At 61.2% G+C, this 19,981-nt stretch overlaps 9 protein-coding genes across 9 annotated transcripts; 6 read left to right on the forward strand and 3 right to left on the reverse strand.

The window, feature by feature from the left end:
* Positions 1-812: 812 nt before the first annotated feature.
* Positions 813-1,154, forward strand: COLE_02096 (uncharacterized protein; the record flags this gene model as incomplete). Its single annotated transcript, XM_018427558.2, has 1 exon — positions 813-1,154. One exon carries the CDS (start codon positions 813-815, stop codon positions 1,152-1,154), a length of 342 nt encoding a protein of 113 aa, XP_018278686.1.
* An 853-nt stretch (positions 1,155-2,007) lies between these two features.
* Positions 2,008-5,339, forward strand: COLE_02097 (uncharacterized protein; the record flags this gene model as incomplete). Its single annotated transcript, XM_018427557.2, has 16 exons — positions 2,008-2,256; positions 2,304-2,426; positions 2,459-2,607; positions 2,639-2,882; positions 2,916-3,306; positions 3,341-3,471; positions 3,507-3,681; positions 3,718-4,109; positions 4,142-4,175; positions 4,212-4,439; positions 4,471-4,781; positions 4,814-4,948; positions 4,986-5,042; positions 5,077-5,152; positions 5,190-5,218; positions 5,250-5,339. The coding sequence occupies 16 exons, from the start codon at positions 2,008-2,010 to the stop codon at positions 5,337-5,339; spliced, it is 2,814 nt and encodes a 937-aa protein (XP_018278685.1).
* Positions 5,340-5,853: 514 nt separating this feature from the next.
* Positions 5,854-6,552, forward strand: COLE_02098 (uncharacterized protein; the record flags this gene model as incomplete). Its single annotated transcript, XM_018425397.1, has 1 exon — positions 5,854-6,552. The coding sequence occupies one exon, from the start codon at positions 5,854-5,856 to the stop codon at positions 6,550-6,552; it is 699 nt and encodes a 232-aa protein (XP_018278684.1).
* A 1,204-nt stretch (positions 6,553-7,756) lies between these two features.
* Positions 7,757-9,867, reverse strand: COLE_02099 (uncharacterized protein; the record flags this gene model as incomplete). Its single annotated transcript, XM_018426694.2, has 5 exons — positions 7,757-7,898; positions 7,935-8,168; positions 8,201-8,568; positions 8,605-9,670; positions 9,707-9,867. The coding sequence occupies 5 exons, from the start codon at positions 9,865-9,867 to the stop codon at positions 7,757-7,759; spliced, it is 1,971 nt and encodes a 656-aa protein (XP_018278683.1).
* A 1,262-nt stretch (positions 9,868-11,129) lies between these two features.
* On the reverse strand, positions 11,130-12,378 carry COLE_02100 (uncharacterized protein; the record flags this gene model as incomplete). Its single annotated transcript, XM_018423249.2, has 2 exons — positions 11,130-12,249; positions 12,287-12,378. 2 exons carry the CDS (start codon positions 12,376-12,378, stop codon positions 11,130-11,132), a joined length of 1,212 nt encoding a protein of 403 aa, XP_018278681.1.
* A 430-nt stretch (positions 12,379-12,808) lies between these two features.
* Positions 12,809-13,588, forward strand: COLE_02101 (40S ribosomal protein uS8; the record flags this gene model as incomplete). Its single annotated transcript, XM_018423248.2, has 3 exons — positions 12,809-12,851; positions 12,967-13,056; positions 13,329-13,588. 3 exons carry the CDS (start codon positions 12,809-12,811, stop codon positions 13,586-13,588), a joined length of 393 nt encoding a protein of 130 aa, XP_018278680.1.
* A 211-nt stretch (positions 13,589-13,799) lies between these two features.
* COLE_02102 (uncharacterized protein) lies at positions 13,800-14,194 on the reverse strand (the record flags this gene model as incomplete). The annotated part of the gene is made up of 2 exons (XM_018420369.1): positions 13,800-13,934; positions 13,979-14,194. The coding sequence occupies 2 exons, from the start codon at positions 14,192-14,194 to the stop codon at positions 13,800-13,802; spliced, it is 351 nt and encodes a 116-aa protein (XP_018278679.1).
* Positions 14,195-14,966: 772 nt separating this feature from the next.
* Positions 14,967-15,305, forward strand: COLE_02103 (uncharacterized protein; the record flags this gene model as incomplete). Its single annotated transcript, XM_065626189.1, has 1 exon — positions 14,967-15,305. The coding sequence occupies one exon, from the start codon at positions 14,967-14,969 to the stop codon at positions 15,303-15,305; it is 339 nt and encodes a 112-aa protein (XP_065482458.1).
* A 3,573-nt stretch (positions 15,306-18,878) lies between these two features.
* On the forward strand, positions 18,879-19,905 carry COLE_02104 (uncharacterized protein; the record flags this gene model as incomplete). Its single annotated transcript, XM_018423245.2, has 3 exons — positions 18,879-19,190; positions 19,236-19,649; positions 19,684-19,905. The coding sequence occupies 3 exons, from the start codon at positions 18,879-18,881 to the stop codon at positions 19,903-19,905; spliced, it is 948 nt and encodes a 315-aa protein (XP_018278676.1).
* Positions 19,906-19,981: the final 76 nt, after the last annotated feature.

The raw sequence follows: 19,981 nt of genomic DNA on the forward strand, positions 1-19,981 counted from the left end.
ACAAAGAGAAGCAAAGAGAGAGGAGGATCGTGAACAGGAAGAAGAGAGAGAAAGAGAACGAGAGAGAGAGAGAGATAGAGAGAGATGGAGAGAGATGGAGAGGAGGAGAGAGAGAAGAGAGGAGGAGGAGGAGGAGGATGTGAAGACGACTGCGAGGTCGATGGCTGTGCGCCGGAGTGGGCCGAGGGAGGGAAGGGAGCGCTCGCTGTTCGGTAGCTTCGGTTTGTTGTGCTTGGATCCCAACCCTTGTTTCCTATTTGCGTTTGTAATATTCCTAATCACCCTGATACCCGGCATTACCCCACACTGCGCACAGCCCCCCCGCGCCTCCTCCAACCAACCCTGGGGCCCGTTTTCCTGAAATCCCCTCTCGCCAGGCACCCGCTGTCAACTCTGTCGCGTCTTGGCACCCAACTTGTACGCGTCACTCTCACTCACCCTTCTGACACGTGGCTTTTATGCATTTACCAGGTTTAACCTTGTTGATACTCCACCTCCACCACCTCCACTTTGAACGCTGACGTATCCGACCCCTAATGGGCTAATAGGCTAATGCCTAATGCGCTAAATCGGTGCTTGTTTGGATTCGGCCATCTCTCTCTCTCTCTCTCTCTCTCTCTCGCCATCACCTTCACCCCCTCCATCACCATGAGCAGCAACCTCACCATTCATCGCGCTGCACAGGAAGGTTAGCTTTGCATCTCTCTCTCTCTCCCTCTCTGCTCTCTTCAGAGCTCACGCTCCTACAGGCCAACCAGGTCTCATCCGAAGTCTCCTCGCAGACAACCCAAAGCTCATCAACGCCAAGGACGATGTACGTTTTCAGCCCCTTGCCCTGCTACAGCGCTTCCGCTCACTCTACACCGCCCGACTCGGTCCAACCCTTGCATTCCCGACCTCTCCATCCTCTCTTGACCAACAACAAACACTGTTCCTGTCTCCTGTTCTGTCCTTCAGGATGGCCGCACACCGCTTCACTGGGCGGCCACAGCCAACAACCTCAGCGTAACCCAGCTCATCCTCTCAAACTCCCCCGATGTCGAGGCCCGCGACTCATTAGGATGGACGGCTCTTCTCATTGCTGCAGCCGCAGGCCAGATGGAGAATGTCACCGCCCTCCTGGACGCCGGAGCCAAGGTCGATGCTGCAAATGACAAGGGTCAGACTGCCCTCCACTACGCGGCCTCCAAGGGCAACGTGCCGGTATGTCATGCATGCAAGCATGCACTCCTTGAATGCGCTAACATGCAGATGGGTCGCCTGCTAATCACACGTGGGGCCGACGTACGTACAGCCGTGTTGCCCACAGCACCGGCGCTGACGTACAGATCAATGCGCGCGATCGCGCCAACCAGCACCCCCTCCACCGCGCCGCAACGACCGGCAACGGCGCATTCCTGAACATCCTCCTCAACCCGCCCGAGGGTCGACCCAAGACGCGGCTCAACACCGCTGACCGCGCCGGCAACACACCTCTCCATCTCGCGCTGGAGAGCGGGCACGGCGAGGCTGCTGTCATCCTTCTGGAAGCAGGTGCCGACCGCGAGAGGGTGAGTGTCAAGTACAGTCCAGCGTGAACCGCTGAGGCTCTGTGGCCGTGTATATGCGCTGACATGTAGCCAAACTCTGAAGGACAGGTGGCAGAGGAGATTGATGGTGTGGGAGGCGAGGAGCAGCGTCGTGTGCGGCAGTACATCGTATCGCGCGTCGGCCCTCGTGACGACTAGGCGTTGAGTCGTGCGTTATAGTTATGAGCAGCTGCTACCCACTTGTAATGTCGAGCTATAGAGGGTGACGTGTGGGTCTGGACAGTCATGGATGGCTTTAGATGTCTGAATGACGAAGGCGAGAAGATGAGTCAACCTCCACTTGCTCCACTTGGAGCCCCATCAACAACTAGACGGAATGCGATTTCCGAGCGTCTGCAGCTCACTGACTGCACCTTCCTTCTCTGTTCTCGCCGATCTCCTCTTCACTCATTGCCCGTTCTTTCATTTCCATCACAAGATGGAGGATCATCAAGTTCATGGCAGTTCTCCCTCCTCACGGCGCACCGGCGCCTCCCGATCATCCCACCCCTCATCCCACTCCTCCTCCTCCTCGCGGCCCAAGAAGGCAGCGGGGAAGAAGCGGGCTCGTTCACCAGCCCATTCCGACGACGGCAGGCGCACCCAGGCTCAGCCAAATGGCGATGTACCTCACCACTACGCCGAGGAGGAGGAAGACGCGCCTCCACCCACCCAGGAGCTCGATGAAGTGAGCTCATCCACACCTCCCCTGCCCCCCTCCCCACCTCATCTCAGCTCTACGTGACTTTGCGTACCGATGTTGTCGGTAGCCAGTACTACGAAGGCCTCGTCGGCATTGGCGAGTACGTCATGCTCCGCCGCCAGCCCAACAACGAGTACGACAGCAACGCCGTGCAGGTGAGATCGTCCCTCGACCTAACTCACCATAGGTCCTCAATGCTTCGGGCGTTCAAGTCGGCCACATTCCGCGCGGCGTCGCAGCGCGTATTGCCCCGCTCATGGACGGGAGGCTTATCACAGTCGAAGGAAGAATGATCGGCCAGAACCTCGACGGCTCTCATCGCTACAAGCTGCCTATGTGAGCTGCTCTGATACACAGCTGACTGCAGGAACATGAGCATTTACGGGCGCGCAGCCCACCGCGAGGTCCTCGAACCGGAACTGGCCTGGGCGACGCCCATGGAGCGCGGCTTCGACTACATGAGACAACATGAGGCGGCCGCGAGAGGCAAGGGCAAGGCACGCGAGACTGGGGTGAGCGGCAGTGGTGGTGGGGTAGGCGAGGGGATGCAGCGAATCCTCGATGGTCTCGTCAAGGTCAACGAAGATGAGAAGGCCGCCGACAGCGTCATGGTTAGTATCCTCCTCGGGGCGCACTGACCCCAGGCGGCTCTCACGGCGGGCATGGACGTCACCAAGCTCCCACTTCACCCTTCCCCGCCGTCACGCCTATCGGGCGAACTCCTCGTCGACCTGCTGCCCCACCAGTCGCAGGCGCTGAAGTGGATGATTGACCACGAAGACCCCAAGCTGCCTAAGACGCCAGAGGACACCGCCGTGCAGTTCTGGACTCGCCAAAAGGGGTCGGGGAAGGGCGCGTCGGATTACTGGCTCAACGTCGCGACCAAAACACCCCAGGTCGAGACGCCTGTGTTGGGGCGTGGTGGAATTGTAGCCGATGGCATGGGGCTTGGCAAGACCCTCACGACTCTGGCGCTTGTACTTGCGACAAAGGCCCAAGATGTGGCTCAGGGCTCTACCAAAACTACACTAATCGGTAACGTTGGATGCTCGATGAGAGCTGACCCCAGTCTGCCCGCTGTCAGTTCTCAGCAACTGGGAGAAGCAAATCGAGGACCATGTGGCGGATGGTCAGCTCCGCTACTACGTGTATCATGGTACTGGCAAGAGCGCGACGCCGACTACGCTAGCCCAATACGATGTGAGAACCCAGACTTGATTACCTGCTGACGTAAGATCGTCCTGACCACATATCAGACCATCGCTGCGGAGGCACCTACACCTGCCGCGCAAAGTATCGACAAGGGAAAAAAAGTCAAGGTCTCCGGGAGACTCGGGCCATTGCTCAAGATGAAGTGGAAGCGCATCGTTGCCGACGAGGGACATGTAATGAAGAACCCAAAGGCGAAAAGTTAGTCCCGTGCCCACTGATAACGCTTACCACAAGTGACACAAGCCTTTGCCTCTCTGCACGCCGAGCGTCGCTGGATCTGTACGGGAACACCCATTGTCAACAGCCCGGCAGACCTCGGCTCGCTGCTCACATGCATCAAGATGTGCGCACCACTCGACCAGCCCGAGTACTTCCGCAGCCTGGTTCTGCGCCCACTCAAAAGCGGCGCCGCTGAGGCCGCTCGACTACTCCAAGGCATTGTGGGTCAGGCTCTTCTACGCCGTACAAAGGAGACGAAGGACGCAACTGGAAAGCCCATCGTGTCGCTGCCACCAATCGAGTATTATCAGGTGCCCGTCAAGCTCGACGAGGAGACTCGCCGCACATATGACGAGGTGCACGCCGAGTCACGTCGCCGTTTTGAGCAAAGCTTGCGTTCTGGCGAGGTGTGTCTGACTAAAACGCTGCTGACCTTCAGAGTGCTGCAAACGTGTTGGCCATGTTGACAAGGAGTAGGTCGTTGTCTGCACCATGGTAACTAACCGCAGTGCGGCAACTTTGCTTATCTGCTGATCTCGTCCCGCAGTCTTTCCTTGATGACATCCGCCACCCGCATGTCTCGTCCAACACACCTGCGGTAACTGTCTCCAAGATGACACCCGAACAGCGAGAAATGTTGATTCAAAAACTCAAACAGGTCATCGCCGACCAGGAGGAGTGCTCCGTGTGCTTTGACGTCCTCAGCGATCCGCGAATCACCGACTGCGGGCATCCATGTACGTTTACATATTAGCCAGCTCACACCAGTCTGCTTCGAGTGTATTTCTGAGGTCATCAAGCGGCAAGCTGTTTGTCCCATGGATCGTCATCCCATTGCGCTTACGTCCCTTCTCGAGGTACCACCAGATGCTGCTCCAGAGTTTGTAGAACAAGCCATAGTTCCATCATTGCGTTCGGCCAAAATTACCGAACTCGTGCGCTACCTTAAAGCCTTCGACAAGGGAGACAAGACGCTCGTATTCTCGCAATTCACAACGTTCCTCGACCGCGTTGCTGCCATCTTGCAAGAAGAGGGTATCCAATACTGCCGCTTTGACGGGAGCATGCCAGCAAAGAAGGTGGGTGCATAGTTAGAGGAAGCTGACAGAAGCGGCAAGAGGTCATCGCCCGATTCCAGAAGCCCTTCCTTGACGCCACCACGGAAACTAACCCCGTCGTTATGCTTATCTCGCTCAAGTCTGGGGCCGTTGGCTTGAACCTTACGGCAGCTAGTAATGTCTTTCTGGTAAGCAAGGCAAGGAGAGACGACTGGCTGACGATAGTGCGACCCGTGGTGGCAAAGCGCAATTGAGGCGCAGGCCGTGGATCGTGTGCATCGCGTATGTTCGAACACTTTGATAGGGCTAACGATAGATGGGCCAGCGCAAAACCGTGCGCGTGTTCCAGCTCATTGCCGAGAACACCATTGAGGCAAAGGTTCTCGACATCCGTGAGTCATCACGAGCAGAACTACAGCTGACCACCAGAGAAGCAAAAGGACGCGCTGGTGCAGGACGTAGGTGTGAGTCAGTCTCCGCTGACCGTAGGCGTTTGCAAAGTCCGGCTCGGCCGAGACGAAGGCGGCTAAAAAGCAGGCGCGTTTCGAGGACCTTCGGCGGATCTTCGGCGTGGAGTAGCGGGTGGCGGCGATGCTTTAGGATGTTGACCGAAAGGCTGGTTGACACGGACATCCGTCGCCGTCTTCCTCAGCGCGGCCCTCGCCGCATCTCTCGCCGTGTATCTCGCCGCCTTCCCCTTTGATCCTGGAAGGGAAAGGCATATTCAATGCACTCCGTCACCAACACACACTGCCCTTTGAATCCTATCGCAAACAATCATGTCGTAGAGTTCAGCTCACCTCATGACTCATAGCCGCGGTTGTCTTGAGTTGGGTCACGCATATTCAATGACTTCAGGAGTTGCCATGCATTCAAAGACTTTCCAGCTGAGACATGCCACACGGCCGCCGCTTCCACTGCGGACCCGGTGACGGACGGCCGTCAGCCAGCCACCTCGTGCAGACTACAAAACGACGCTGCGCTGCATTCTTCTTCTTCATCCCCATCTTCATCTCACCTCGTACAAGTTGTACAGCACACCCAGCGCATTTTAGCGACCTCTTCTCAACTGTCCCTTGTCTTTCCAACTACAATGTCTATCATCAACAGGCGCAAGCGCAAGCTCGCCGAGGAAATCCTTCCTTGGCCCATCAAGCGCGCTCGCCGCGGAAATCCCATGTTCACCTCTCGCGAGACCCCCATGACCACTTACTACAAGGTTCCGGAAGCGGCCCCTCCTCCCCCCGTCATCGACTGGGCGACGTGCAACCTCATCTCCTACAGGCTCATCTTCGAGAACGCCCTCGAGCACCTAGACAAAGCGACGCTCCTCGCGCTCCGCCTAGTGTGCAAGCCCTTGCGCATGCTCGTGGACCTCGAGCTCGCGCAGCACCTCGAGCTGCACGAGGTGCCGATCCACCCCGCGTTCGCCACCTGCTTCAGCGAGCCCGGCAAGGACGGCCGCCCGCAGGTCCACGTCCACGTCCCCGCAGACCCAACGCCCAAGGTCCCCGCGGATCCCGCGGCAGTGGCCGCCAACGAAGCGCGCCGCGACCACATGGTGCACCTGTGCAACAACGTCCGCGCCGTCGACTTGTTCGACGGCGCAGACTTGAGCCTCCTCGAGTTCATGCCCCAGGTCCGCGTCATCCGCACCGCCATTCCCCAGGAGACCAAGGCCGAAGTCGAGCGCCTCCGCGACTACCTCGTCGACACGCCGCCCGTGCTCGCCCCGCGCCGCGACCCTGAGCCGTCGACCGGCTCGTACTTCCCCCGCATGCCCGAGGTGTAGACCCAGCTCGCCATCATGACCCGCCCAGTGACCAGCGCACCCGCTCGTTCTGATTCTCCGCACCCGCTTCGCTCTCGTTCTCTGCGCCCTTCGCTCCTGTTCTCCGCACCCCCTTTGCTCACGCTCTTCGCACACCACATGTCTGCCATGTCTATTTTGTTTGTACCGCGATGTGAATGTTTGCCACCCAATTTTCCTTAGACGGCGGGTTACAATTCCGGATCAGGGACATGCTGACGGCAGCACGCCGTCTCCTACAGTACGCCCATCATGAATGTGTTCAATCCATCTCAGCATCCATTTCTGGCGGCACGCCGCACGCCGCAAGCCAAGCCCCAAGCATGCCTGGCTGCTCGATGTGAATCAGAGCCTGCCGAGGTCCCGGAGTACCTCGTCCACGCGGCCACGCGGCGGCAGCTCGCGCGCCGTCGGGAGAGTACTGCATGCATAGCAGATGCACGAGACCTTCTCCCACGGCGAATCACCCTACACTCTCACCGCCCCTCTGCTCAGCTCTCCACAGACTCCCGCTCTCCGGCTCACCTCACCTCGCAGTCGCGGTATCCCGCGACCATGCTAGCCTTGACCGCGACCCCGTCGTATCGCAGCCTTCGCCTCACAGGACGCAGTCCACCGCGTTGGGTCAGCCGGGCGGTGTGCTGCCAAGTCTCTCCTTCCCGTTTTCAGTCCCGTCTTCTTCTATACTCTTGCTCATCGGCCAAACTGACATCCGGCATCCTGGATTCGGTCCGCACTGCCGACGAACCGCCCGCCAGCGCGCCGCACTTCCGATTGTTCGTTCTGACGTGTGCGGCGCGTCGTGCCTCCGCCGCCTGGGTGGGCTTTGGCCGCTTGGGACGCGTAGCGCTATGTACTCAACGCGGGATTCAGTGGAGCGGGGCTGTGCCGCGAGATGGCACAGGGCTATGAGGCGTTCGTGGACGTTACCAGACTGTGATGTATAGAGGTGGAGTGGGTACGGAGTGACACCGGAGAAGGTTACAAGCGGACGACGGCGGAGTAAGACTGAGTCATAAACTAGGCCGGGGCGCACTGGCAGGGTCAAGCCACTACACCGAGGTGTCGGAGCACGGCCAACGACTGCTGTGCAGTGCCACAGGTAGTGCCACATTGCTCACAACAGCCGCTCGTCACGTGATCTGTACCTGAGTGTTGCATCTAATCAGTCGCATACTATGGCCGCTCACGACTCCGTCACCGCTGCGCGCCCAAGGTCGCCGAGCCATTCGTCCAGGCTCTGCGACGCGTCAGCCGAGTCGTACCCCTCCACCGCAGCACTTTCGACGGAGGCAAGTACGCGGTCGTACGGCGCTGGTAGGGTGATACTGGACGTCAGCATACGCAGCGGACATAGAACTCACGACAACGGACCCAAGCTGCCTGCAATCACGACCTGGTCAAGCTCGTCGAAGAACACAACGCTCTCGCCGCCCGCCGCCTCCCGCACGACGGGATACGCGAGCGCGCTCAGCTGCGTTGCTACGGCGTCGGCCGCCAGCGGCGCAAGCCCGTCCGCGTCGCGCAGGGGGAACGTGGCGCGCGGTGTCGTGACGCTCAGCACCGCCGGCGCAGTCACGGTTACAGTGAGGCCGGGGCTGCTGTCAGCTATTGCATTAGAAACCCTCACCATTCTTCGATCTCGAGCGTGTACACGGCGCCGAGGACGTCGACCTTCGTGCGCGCGGCAAGGAGGCCGACGACCGCGTCGGGGCTCTCGCACGCCGAAAAGCGCGCCACGAGCTTTGTCGGCCGGCCGGCGGCGCTGAGCGCATCTGCAAAGCCTTGGAGCACAGGGCTCACGGTGCGGCACGCCGCGGCGAACTGCAGCAGGTTGACGAGCGGGAAGAGGATGCTCTGGCTCGGCACAAGCGGGTTGTCGATCAGCTTCTGCTTCCGCCGCTGATACTTGTGCAGCAGGCCAAGGCGCGCGCCGGCGAGGAGTGCGTCGCAACGCGCCGAAGTGGGCAAGTCGTCGTGTGGCGCCCGGGAATCGTACTGTCGTCAGCTGGAAGTGGTATGAGTTCAACTCACAAGCTGGAAAGAAAGCTTGTCCTTGCCGACGCGAAGCGAGATGTTCTGCGGCTCGACGAGCGCAACGTCAAGGCGGAGGGCTTCCACGCGCAGCTCGTTAAAGAGTTCCTCATCGACAGTTTCCAGCTGCGCCGCGGCAAGCATCTCCGCCGCGCCTCCAGTCTCAGCGTTGGCGTCGTATGGCTGACTGGCAGTCTGGGGCCCGCCACTGCCGCCGGTGCGGAACACCACCCGCAGGCGGTAATACGAGCGCGCGCCAAACGCGAGCGCATCCTTGCGCGGGTCTAGATCGAACGCGGCCATTGAGCGCGCGTGCACACTCGACGGCGCCTCGTCGAGCGCGTACGGGATGACAACGTCCTTGGCACTCTCGCCTGTCCGCCCGAAGTCGGGCTTGGGGACGACAGCCCACTGCCCGCGGCCCTCGTTGCCGAGGCGCAGAGCGCGTATTTCCGCCGCCCACCGCGTCCCCGCCTCGTTCATGAGCCGCAGCTCATCCACCGCCGCGTCAATGAGCGCGGCACAGTCGTCCAGCGCCGCGGCTTTGGCCGCGAGGGCGAGCTCAAGCTCGTGCGCGACGACAGCGGCCGGTCGTTCAGGCGGCGCGGCTGGCGTAGTCGTGTACGTCCCCGGTGGGAGGATGGGGGGCACTTCATCCGTCTTGGCGCCGGGTGGGGCGGGCGGGGCGGGGGCCGCGGCAGTTTTGGGGGGCGGCGCCTTCTTGCGCTGCGGACCCGCTGCAGCGATGGGCTCGGGCGGCGGGTCGGCGGTGAAGCTTGCGCTGCTTGCCAGCGTCTTGGCCAGCTCCAAGACCCACCACAGCTCGTTGCGCGCGCTGTTCAGATCCTGCACCACCTCCGAGCGCAGCTTCTCCATCTCAGCGGGGCTCATGAGCGTGCCGGGTTCGCGCGACTCGCCGCCCTTGTCTTCCTCCGGCTCGGGCTCGTTGTATTCTGTCGACGGGTCGGCAGCACGCACATCCGCCTCACGCAGCTCAGGCATGCCCCCGGGGTACAGGTTCCAGATGCGGGCCAGCTCCTCTGTTGCTTTCACGCGCGGTGGCTTTCTAAATGTTAAGTGGGTGTTGGCCCGGACAACTCACGGCTCCTCAAAGGTCAGGCTCCCATCGGGTTCGATCTCCTTCAATCTCCGCTTCCCCGACGCGGCGTCCAGCGTGTACGCATCAACGGACAGCTTGACGTCCGCAAATGGCGAGGGGCGTGAGGATCCTGCGTCGTCACCATTCGGCTGGTCGATATCCATGGTGGTAGTATGGCAGTGGTGGGTGGTGGGAGATGGGAGGAAGGGCGACAACAATCGAAGAGAGATGGAAGAGTGGAGGCTCGTCCATCACGTGACACACTTAACTTCGGGCGGTCTTGATGACGCCGCGACGACCCGCATCTTGCAACCACCACCATGCCTGACGCAGACGAGGCGGGCCCGTCGACGTCGCAGGGCCGCCGCCGTGTATATCCGACCGAGCCGTTTGTGGACGGGCGCGGGGACACGCTTGCGCTGCGAACCTTTGCCGCCGAGGACACTGACCTGCCGGCCATCACGCGGCTGTGCAGCCAAGAGCTGAGCGAGCCGTGAGTGGGAGTGAGACGGCGCGAGCCTGCTTGCTGACGGCAGATACAATGGTGCGGCGCACACCACCCCCGCTGACCGCAGTCTACACTTTCCGCTACTTTCTCGAGGACTGGTGCGTCCCTCCTGCCGCGGTCTGACGCCAGCCCGGACCTGACCTTCTTCGTCTTCCCGTCCGCCGACGACCCCGAGCCGCTCGCGACGATAATCTGCCGCTTGGACACGCACCGCGAGCGCACGTCGCGCGGCTACATCGGCATGCTGAGCGTGGACAAGCGCTGGCGCCGGCGCAGCATTGGTGGGGTGTACGCAAGCGTGGCTGACCGCAGCGCGCCGCCTCGTCGAGCTCGCGATCCGGCGGATGGATGATATGGGCGCGGACGAGATTGTGCTCGAGACCGAGTTCGACAACGCCCCCAGTCTCGCGCTGTACGAGGCGCTTGGGTTTGTGCGCGAGAAGCGGTTGCATCGGTTCTACTCGAACGGGAAGGATGGGTGCGTCGGGGAGAGAAGGCGCTGATCCCAGATTTAGGCTGATTCGGCCGTTGGCACGGCATCCGCTGATGCGTACCGCGGTGGTGCGCGAGAGACAGGAGGCGGAGAGGCGCGCACTGAGGTTGCACAAGGAGAAGGAGGGAGAGGAGGAGGGGAACGGAGAGGTGGAACAGAGCGTGCCGCCGGAAATCGCTCTCGTCCTCGCTGGCCCGCTTGCATCCCCGCCGACGGCTGCGCACGCCAATGCCATGGCGCAGCTCGCCAGCCTCACATTAGATGCGCCGAGAGCATACGGCAACGCCGTGCAGACTGCTTCGAGCTCGGTGGACTCGAAACCCAAGGCGCGCCCCCCGCCCAGCTATATCATGTAGCGTCACGACACCATTCTTGACAGCCACGTCCTAATGCATTGATGTGTACACGTTCCATGCTGATTATGGTCATGCGACGACCATCTTGTCCGCCCCCTTGGCTCTCCCTTCCGCCTTCGCGGCCTTGGCTGCACGCCGGCTAGCACGCCCCTTGCCGGCGCCAACGAACTTACCCGACAACTCGGAGCGCACCTTGCGCTCCATCTCCTTGCGGGCCGCGAAGCGGTTGGCCTTCTTCTCGACGCGCTTTGCGCGCACCTCGGCCAGGCGCTGCGCCTTCCGCGCGCCGGGGTCGGCAGGCGCACTCGTGTGGATGGCCTTGATGTGCAGCGGAGCGTACGCGATGGGCGGGTGCGATGGGCCCTCGGCCCTCCCTTCCGCCTTCTTCCCTGCTTCACCCGCCGGCTCAGTTTCCTTCTGCCCATCCTTGCCCGTGTGCACCGCCAGCGCCGTCGTCGGCCACGGGAGTGTCATGCTGTGCCTAGGTGGCGGCAGCGCGGCTTGCAGCAGGCGCTCGAGTACGCCGACGGCCGGATGCGAGGCGCGCACACCGATGCTCGTGATGCGGCGCAGGCCCGCAGCGAGCGCTAGCTCCGGCTCGCGCTTGCCGAGGGGCACGATGCGGATCGCGTCCCCCAACGCACCCTTCTTCACGTTGGGCAGGCTGTACGCCTGTCGCAGCAGTGTATTGTACGTCGCGCAGTACGTCGGGAGGGGGTCGATCAATGCGAGGGGTGACACAGACGTGTGAGGGATCAGGAGGTAAGTGATGCCCGCGGCGTCTGGTTCTGGCGTGGCGCCCGGCTCGGTGGGGAGGAAGCGGGCGGAAGCGGGGTCACGTCCCTCGGCGAGGAGCGTCATGCGGAGGCGGAGGGAGGAGATAGCCGTCTCGAGGGCGCGGATCGTCTCGTTGAGCCCCAGGACGAGGTGGTCGAGGATTTCTGGGCGGGAGGGTACGTTGTCATCCTTTGGCGGCTCCTTGCCTGGCACCTCATCGCTTGGCGCTTCATCGCTTGGCGCTTCATCGCTTGGCGCGTCTACGTCCATCCCCCGCTTTACTTTGCGGCGCGCCCGCTTCGCGGCTTGCGAGCACCGCGCCCTGTCTGTGTGGTACTCGGCCACGGAGTCGGGAACGAGCTGCGGCAGCGCGGCCATAACGCCGTTCTGGAGGTGGTTGGGGAGCGTGGGCCTGGTGTGAGCTCTTGGTGTGGGGTCAGGCGGCTCACCATGGCGTGGCGTATGGGTTTGCGAGGACGGGTTTGACGACAGCGCGGGCCTGCCTGATTGTCTGGCCTGCGTGCGTCTGCGCTGGCGGCATTGTTGTTGTGTTTGTCGCTGCGTTCAGCAACATGGCGAGGAACGTCACTTCGAAATGCTAGGTGGCACGGACATCTCTCTCAACTCCGCTCCACGCCCTCGGCCAACCTCCCATCTCCGTTGACCACGGCCCTTCGGCATTTCCTCCGTGGCACCTGGGCACATCACCAAACTGTGTGCCTGGCCCCTCTCACGTGACCTCCAAGTCTTCGCTGTTCGTCGACGTTTCTGGGTTGCTCACCACCGTCTCCCACTCCATCTGTTCCCCTCCCCAAAAGGTACCTATTGATCCAACTCTTTACGGCTGTCGTGAGCAGAGCGACACACCCGCATCGAGTTCAATAGCTTATTCTACTAGTTCTTCTACGAACCCCACCAACCTCGAAACGTGAGTCGCGCCGAGGTACGCGCTGACCCCGCAGTTATTCAAAATGGTTCGCGTTTCCGTTCTCGCCGACGCTCTTCAGTCGATGGGTGCGTGTTAAGCGGGGTCTGGCTACGTCTGCTGCGCCTGCTTTGCGAGGAGCGGCGGCAGGATTAGAGACGCAGACAGACCCCTCGCCGGACTACGAGCGCAGTCTAACCCCAGTCAACGCCGAGCGCCGCGGCAAGCGCCAGGTCCTCATCCGCCCTTCGTCCAAGGTCGTTGTCAAGGTCCTCGGTGTCCTCCAGAAGCACGGTTAGTATCTCGCACAGCCCACGCCCAGCTGGCGCCAGCGCCGGCGCTGGCACCACTCCTCCCGGAGTATAACTACTCCTCCGTGTCGTTCTCGAACAGTCCACCTCGGGGGAGTTTTAAATCTCCGGTACATCGACCTCCTCATACTTATCCTCCCCGCCGCGCCCAAGGCCGCACGGCCGGGGCCCTAGGCGGGGCGGCTGATTGGGGGAGGACATTACTCTTCTATCCTTTCCTTCCTGGTGTCCAGTCGACATCGGCGCTCACACCAGGCTACATCGGCGAGTTCGAGATCATCGACGACCACCGCGCGGGCAAGATTGTGATCCAGCTCAACGGCCGCCTCAACAAGTGCGGTGTCATCTCGCCCCGCTTCAACATCGCCGTTGACCAGATCGAGAACTGGGTCGCGCTTCTGCTTCCTGCCCGTTCGTTCGGCAAGATGATCCTCACCACCTCGGCTGGTATCATGGACCACGAGGAGGCCCGTCGCAAGCACGTCGGTGGCAAGGTCCTTGCCTACGTCTACTAGGCGGCTTAGGGTTGTGGGATGTATACGTATCCATTTTTGAGGAGCGGTGCGTGAGGCTGGTGTCGATGGTGACGATGGTGATGGAGGAAGTGTTGTGGTTGTGAGTTTGCGCGAGTAGCAGGTGGGAGAGGGTACCTATTAGTGCATGTCTACGTATCTACAGTTATTCCCAGAGTGCGTTGAACGTCGGGTTGTGTTCGGTAAGCGGCAGTTATTGCGGATCCTGGAGCACAACAAGTAGGTACTTGTCATCTAGCATCAGCCCCTCTCCCCTCCCTCTGCGCTCACCAGGCGTGATGATCAGCTCGTGCCGCTTCGTCCGGATGCGCATGAGGCGCAGCTCGTCCTGTCATCAGCCGGGTCGAAGCGTGCACCCACGCCCTCGTCCACAGCGCCGACGGCGCCAGCAGTGGCCGCCACCACGCCCTCGAGCGCGCCAGCGTACCGCCGCCCGCTGTCGCCTTCGAATACCGCGCCGGAGGATTGAACGATGCCGCACCCAGCGCCGCGCGCGAGGATCATGACGCCCCGCACGTTGCGGTAGGCGGAGAGGCGGGAGAGGGTGGCTTCGATCTCGGGGGGGACGTGGCCGTTGGGGGTGTCCATGGTGGGGCAGCGGGGTGGAGGGGAGAGTGAGTGAGTAAGAGCCGGGAGACGGGTAGAGGTGGGAGTCGGCGTTCGAGCGTGAGCGAGAGTTGAGGCGGAGACTGGTGAATGGGCTGATGAGCTCGATTGATTAGTTAGGTGGCGATTCGAGGATCGAGATGGCCAGACCGCCAGAAGCGGAGGTGGATTGAAGTCGGGTTCGTGGACCGATCGCATGACGCGACGCGTGCGTCGGGTCGCATACCAGAAGTCGTGACGGCGGATCGAACAGGCGACCATGGTCATGTCGCCGGAGTGCCCAAGTGCTATTTCAGAGCAGGGCCGACGCCGAGGGTCTTTTCCCTAGGGCACGCCGAAGCATCGGGTCGGCCAGTCATGCAGAATCTGCTGATCTGTAGAGTGTATCCGTCCCTGCACCCAGTGTTGACCACAATCCAAGCTCACGCGCTCACACGCTCACGCGCTCGCGCTCGCGCGTTCCTGCGTGCGCCGTCGCCGCCCCGCCGCACTCTCATTCCACCGCCCGATCAGGTCCGTCATTGTCAAGCTCTACGACGCTGTACCTTCCCCTCGGCCCTCGTTCGTAGCTGTACGGCCGCTGTAGCCCAGTTGGCGTAGCGTGTGGACTAGCAGGCCAGCACCCTACCACCACATGACCCCTGCTGCAGCGCCCTGCGCTATCCACGCTAGTTGATGGGCATGGTCATGGGATCCAGCGACCTCGAACAACATTATACAAGAGCCTCGGCGGTTTTTCTCTCTACATCCCAACATGCTCGGACTCGGTGAGCGCATCGCGGACGTGCTGACCCCAGCCTTCGCTGTCCTCGCCCCCCTTGTTCTCGCCCAGAGCTCGAGCTCGGGCTCGAGCTCCAGTTCAAGCACCAACACGGAAACGGCACTGATCCTCAACACGGCGGCCGTGCCCCAGTCCTCGTCCATCTCCGTGAGCATGGTCGCGCTGCCCTCGGCCGGGCGACCGACGCCCGCCGCAGCCGCGTACCCCAGCGGCGAGTCCGCAAGCGCGAGCATGACGAGCGGGGCGGGGCGCGCAGCCCCCCTGGCGGCGCTGGGTGTGTGTGTAGGCGCAGGCGCGTACTTGCTCGCATAATATCTCACGTGTAGTCCTAGTAATGTGTACCGAGTTGCATGTCTTTCTTACCCACTGATCCACTGATCCACTGACTAGCATTCACGCTCGCCGCCAGCTCGCTAGCGCGAGATCGCCAGCTCGCCAGTCAGATTGTGCTGGTCCCGCTATCGCTTGCTGAAAAGAAACGTAAGAAGGGATTAGGTTGAATGTGAAACTCGCGTAGGACAGGGATAGGATTCGAACGCGTGACAGGAGTGATCGACGAAGTGTGGCGGTGCAACGCGTCGTCGTGGTTCGTTTCCCTACCCTCAGATGATCATGGCAGTTGATAAAGGCAGCAGGCAGCAGGCCCGGGGAGTCTGTGCATGAGAGGCTGAGGAGGCTGAGGAGGCCTGGTCGCGGGTCGTCAACGCGGCAGGAGATGACCATGCATGGTGACGAGCGGTGTAGAGTGGAGGAGAGACAGAGAGTACGGTGAGGAGGAGGGCGGATGCGACGTCATTGAATTATCCATCACCCTGACATTTGCTCGAGGCAAGAGAGAGCGAGAGAGAGAAGTCAAACCCAATGCCCCCCCTAATCTCAGGGTGAGTTTGATAGACCTTGTCTCCCACGATCCACGAGGGAAGCGGCAGTATCCGCGCCAGCACATCGTTCGTCATCGGCCTTCCTTGCCTCTCTCCCTCCTCCTCCTCCTCATCCTCCTCCCACTCACTGCCACTCCCCTCACTCTCTCTCTTTCTCTTCTCTCTCTCTCAACTCTCCTCAACTGCTCTCTCTCTCTCTCAACTCCATCACTACCTCCTCCATCACCCCCCTACACGCTCTTGCAGTCGTCTCTAACCCCTCCCAATCCATCAATCCCCCATCAATCCATCAATCCATCAATTCATCCCCCTCACCCGCCCACCTCGACTCCCCTCAACCCCTGGCCCAACCGAATACTTAAATCCCACCCATTCCATTTCTCCAATTTCCCCCACATCCCTCTTCCACAAACGCCAACTCTTACCACTCTCCAAACATGGCGGTCAACCTCTCTCCTCAAAACCAGCTGGGCTTTCCCCGTGAGTCCTCTAGCTTCCCCACAAACAGAAGCGGCCATACAACGCCGCCCTCTAGTCCTGCGCTCCGTCCCCGACCCTCAGGCGAAGCGCACCACAGACATTGATCGTCTGTCACTCCTCGTCGATTCCTCAAGCCTTCTTTCACTCTCAATGAATGCCCCGCAGCGACGAGCATGACAACAGTCGTGTGATCGGGCTCAATCAGTGTAGAAGGCTGGATGGCTTTTGCCCAGCCTCCTCTCGGCGCGGAGGATGAAGAGTCGTCGCGACCGTGACCTTCCCTTACCTCCCGCTCATGAACACGGCTTTGCCATATGCCCATGCCCATACCCATGTCCATGCCCCCGCTCCTACGCCGCTCGTCGACGTCGCTCTCTCCTCCATCTAACCGTTCCCAAACCTCTACCACACCGACAAGTGACGCAATCACCACACAATCCGCAAGATCCACCCGCTGACGTAGCCAGGCCCGCTGACCCAAATCGTCAAACGTTCGCTGCTCATTCACAACCCCAACCCCCAGCCCGTAGCCTTCAAGGTCAAGACGACCGCTCCCAAGCAGTACTGCGTCCGTCCCAACCAGGGCCGCGTTGAGCCTGGCGAGAATGTTGAAGTGCAGAGTAGGTCTTCTCCCCGCAAGGAATGCAGAATTCCGCGCGCGCCATCAAGAGGGCGTGGACCCATGCCTCCCCCCGCTCACTCCCCCCACCTTGTGGCCTCTCGCTGATCATCTCAGTCGTGCTGCAGGCCCTTTCAGCTGACCCTCCCCCCCACGCCAAGTGCAAGGACAAGTTCCTCGTGCAGTCGGCATTCATTCCTCCTGACGAGGAGATGCACTCGCTCCCCGAGATGGTGAGCCGATCCTCTGTTTTCCGGCAGTGCAACTAATAGCAGTGGGCTCAGGTCGAGCGCACTAACAAGGGTTCGATTCACGAGCAGAAGATTCGCTGCGCGTACCTCTCCGCCGAGGACGGTGCGAGCAACCCCAACGGTATCCCCGAGGAGAACGAGGACAGCATGTCGCCTATTGACCACAAGATGGACGAGTCGGTGAGTTAAAACTTCTGGTGCCTTTGTGGACGTGTCATGCGCAGTCGTCGGCATAGGATGCGCGGGACACAGCTAGGTGGTCTAGTCCTTGTTGCCTGGCAGCCGTCGCGAGCTCGTCAAAAGTTGTCGAGTCCGTCGAGAGTGTGTCCTCGTATGTTCTGACCTGTTTCGTTCTTCCTTGTGTCATGCTCGGTCTCAACAGCTGGCGAACACGAAGGGCTTCACGCAGTACACGACTGTCAAGGAGCGCACACATGACCCGGCTCTATTTGTGAACGGTGGCTTGACGCACTGGGAGCTGGAGAAGCCGAAGCCCGCTCCTCAGAAGCCAATCTCGCCCACCATGCCGTCGGCTCCCCTCCCGAAACCCCGCCCCACAACTGTTATTGTTCCCTCCATTGTCGAGATGGGGCCGGCGCCCAGAAGCGTGGCCTTGGTCCAAAACGATGGCCAGAGCCTGAGCGTATACCACCTCTCCGTTTGTGCCATTTCCTTTTGCCTCTCTGCCCGCGTGTCCTGTGCATGACATTTCCCCACAGCTGGCTTTCTCTTTCTTAAACCGACGAGGCTGACTGTTACAGGGCATCTACTCTCATGCCGAGACCGACATTGGTGGCACGCCCCGTTCCCAGCAGCTTCACTCGACGAACGGCAGCAAGGACCTCCCGTCCACGCCGTCGCACGGTGGCGCTGCCGCTGGCGCCGCGGGTCTTCTCGGTGCTGGTGCCGCTGCCGTTGGTGGAGCTCACGCGCTGAACGCTGGTTCCAGCCCGTCGGCTGGCGCTGGCCAGACTTCGCGCGAGCTTCCCTCCCTCTCGGCTGCCGATGTCCAAGCTGGCGGCGCTCCCACGAATGCTGCTCTTGAGCGTTCCCTCAACGCGACGACGAGCGACTCTGAGAAGCTCCGGATCGTCCTGCAGGAGAATGACAACCTCAAGCAGCAGATTGCCGCGCTTCAGAACGCTGCTCCTGCCGCCTCGGGCTTGCGGAAGCGTGGTGGCGCGGGTACAGACGTCGCTGGCGCAGGTATCAAGACGGCCACTACGACCGCACCGGGGCAGGCTCAGGGCGTCCCTCTCGAGGTGTGCGCAGGTCTTGTGTTCGCTGTCTTTGTTCTCACCTACCTCTTCTTCTGAGCGCGTTTCGTGGCATCGCCTAGTAGCTACCGAATACGTATAGTGGTGGCCGTACATAGTTCGTGACGAGTGATGCGTGGCGCTTCTAGCGCTTCTTGGAAGATTGTCTTATTTCACGCGATGAATATCAACTTGTCGACATGATCTGAGTGCTGAGTGGCGTGGGAGAGACATGGGAGATGATCTCATGCGGCAGGCTGAAATGCTGAAATTGCGTTCGTTCCTGTGACGACGGACTTTGAACCGGGTCCTGTTGATCCTATCCAACTTCCCAGTATCCCATCCACTCTCATCTCAGTGCATTCTCTTCCAACCTTTCCTACGCCTCCTCTAGAACAATGGGCAAGCGCAAGGCGATCAAGAAGCTCCTCAAGCCCACCGCGCCCACGCCGGTGTATGAGTACGAAGACGTCGCAATCGAGGACCTCGTCGTGCTGTCCGATGACGAGTCAAGTGCGCCTGTCCAGCCCACCGCGCCCGCTGCCTCGTCATCTGCCCCCCCACCCGTAGCATCTACTGGCTCAGCCACGGCCGGGAACGGTATCGCAACGCCTTCCGCGTCTGAAAGCGACGCGGACGGGTTGCGCGACACGATTAGGGAGAAACTCGGGGGGAAGAAGAGCAGCAAACAACGCTTTGCTGAACGTCAGGTGAGTTTCTCTTTCTCCCTTTTTCACCTCTCCTCCTGACTCCAGGCTCGTAAGCAACAAGCGCTTCTCGACTCTGCCCCGCCCCAAGACCCCGCGTGGAACGCGCAGCTCGAGAAGGAGCGCCAGGAGGAGATTACAGTGATCAGCGACGCGTGTGGTGTCCTCGGGCGTGAAATCCACGAGATCCAGCCCGACGGCCACTGCATGTACTCTGCAGTCGCGGACCAGCTGGGCCTTCTGGGCATCCTGGCCCCGCAGGAGGCCGACAACCCGTACACGACGCGCCATGCCGCGGCAAAGTACATGCGGGAGCACAAGGACGACTTCCTCCCCTTCCTTCCCAGCGTGGACGGCGAGGACATGCCCGGCGCGACCGACGACGGGATCATGAACGACGCGCAGTTCGAAGAGTACTGCCACCGCGTGGAGGAGACGGGCGAGTGGGGCGGCGAGCCAGAAGTGAGTGCCGCAAGAGTCCATTCGCTAACGCCAGATCCAGGCGCTGTCGCGCGCCTTCAACGTGCCAATTCACGTCATCCAGCGCGGGCCGCCCACCGTCGTGTCGCATGGAGGGAGCGAGGATGCTTTCGGCGGAGCGATGGACGCCAAGGCGAGCGCGGCCGCCGGCGAGCGCATCGTGCGCATCACGTACCACCGCAGGATGTACGGGCTTGGCGAGCACTATAACTCGCTCCGTCCTGCGAAGGCGACGTAGCGCAGAGGTCGCAGACGTCCTGGCCAGTGATCCAGGAGACGCCGTATCAGAGAGCTTCGCGTAGACAGCATCTAGA

The sequence above is a fragment of the Cutaneotrichosporon oleaginosum genome (genome assembly GCF_008065305.1).
Source record: "Cutaneotrichosporon oleaginosum strain ATCC 20508 chromosome Unknown ATCC20508_contig02, whole genome shotgun sequence".
Taxonomy (NCBI): Eukaryota; Fungi; Basidiomycota; class Tremellomycetes; order Trichosporonales; family Trichosporonaceae; genus Cutaneotrichosporon; species Cutaneotrichosporon oleaginosum.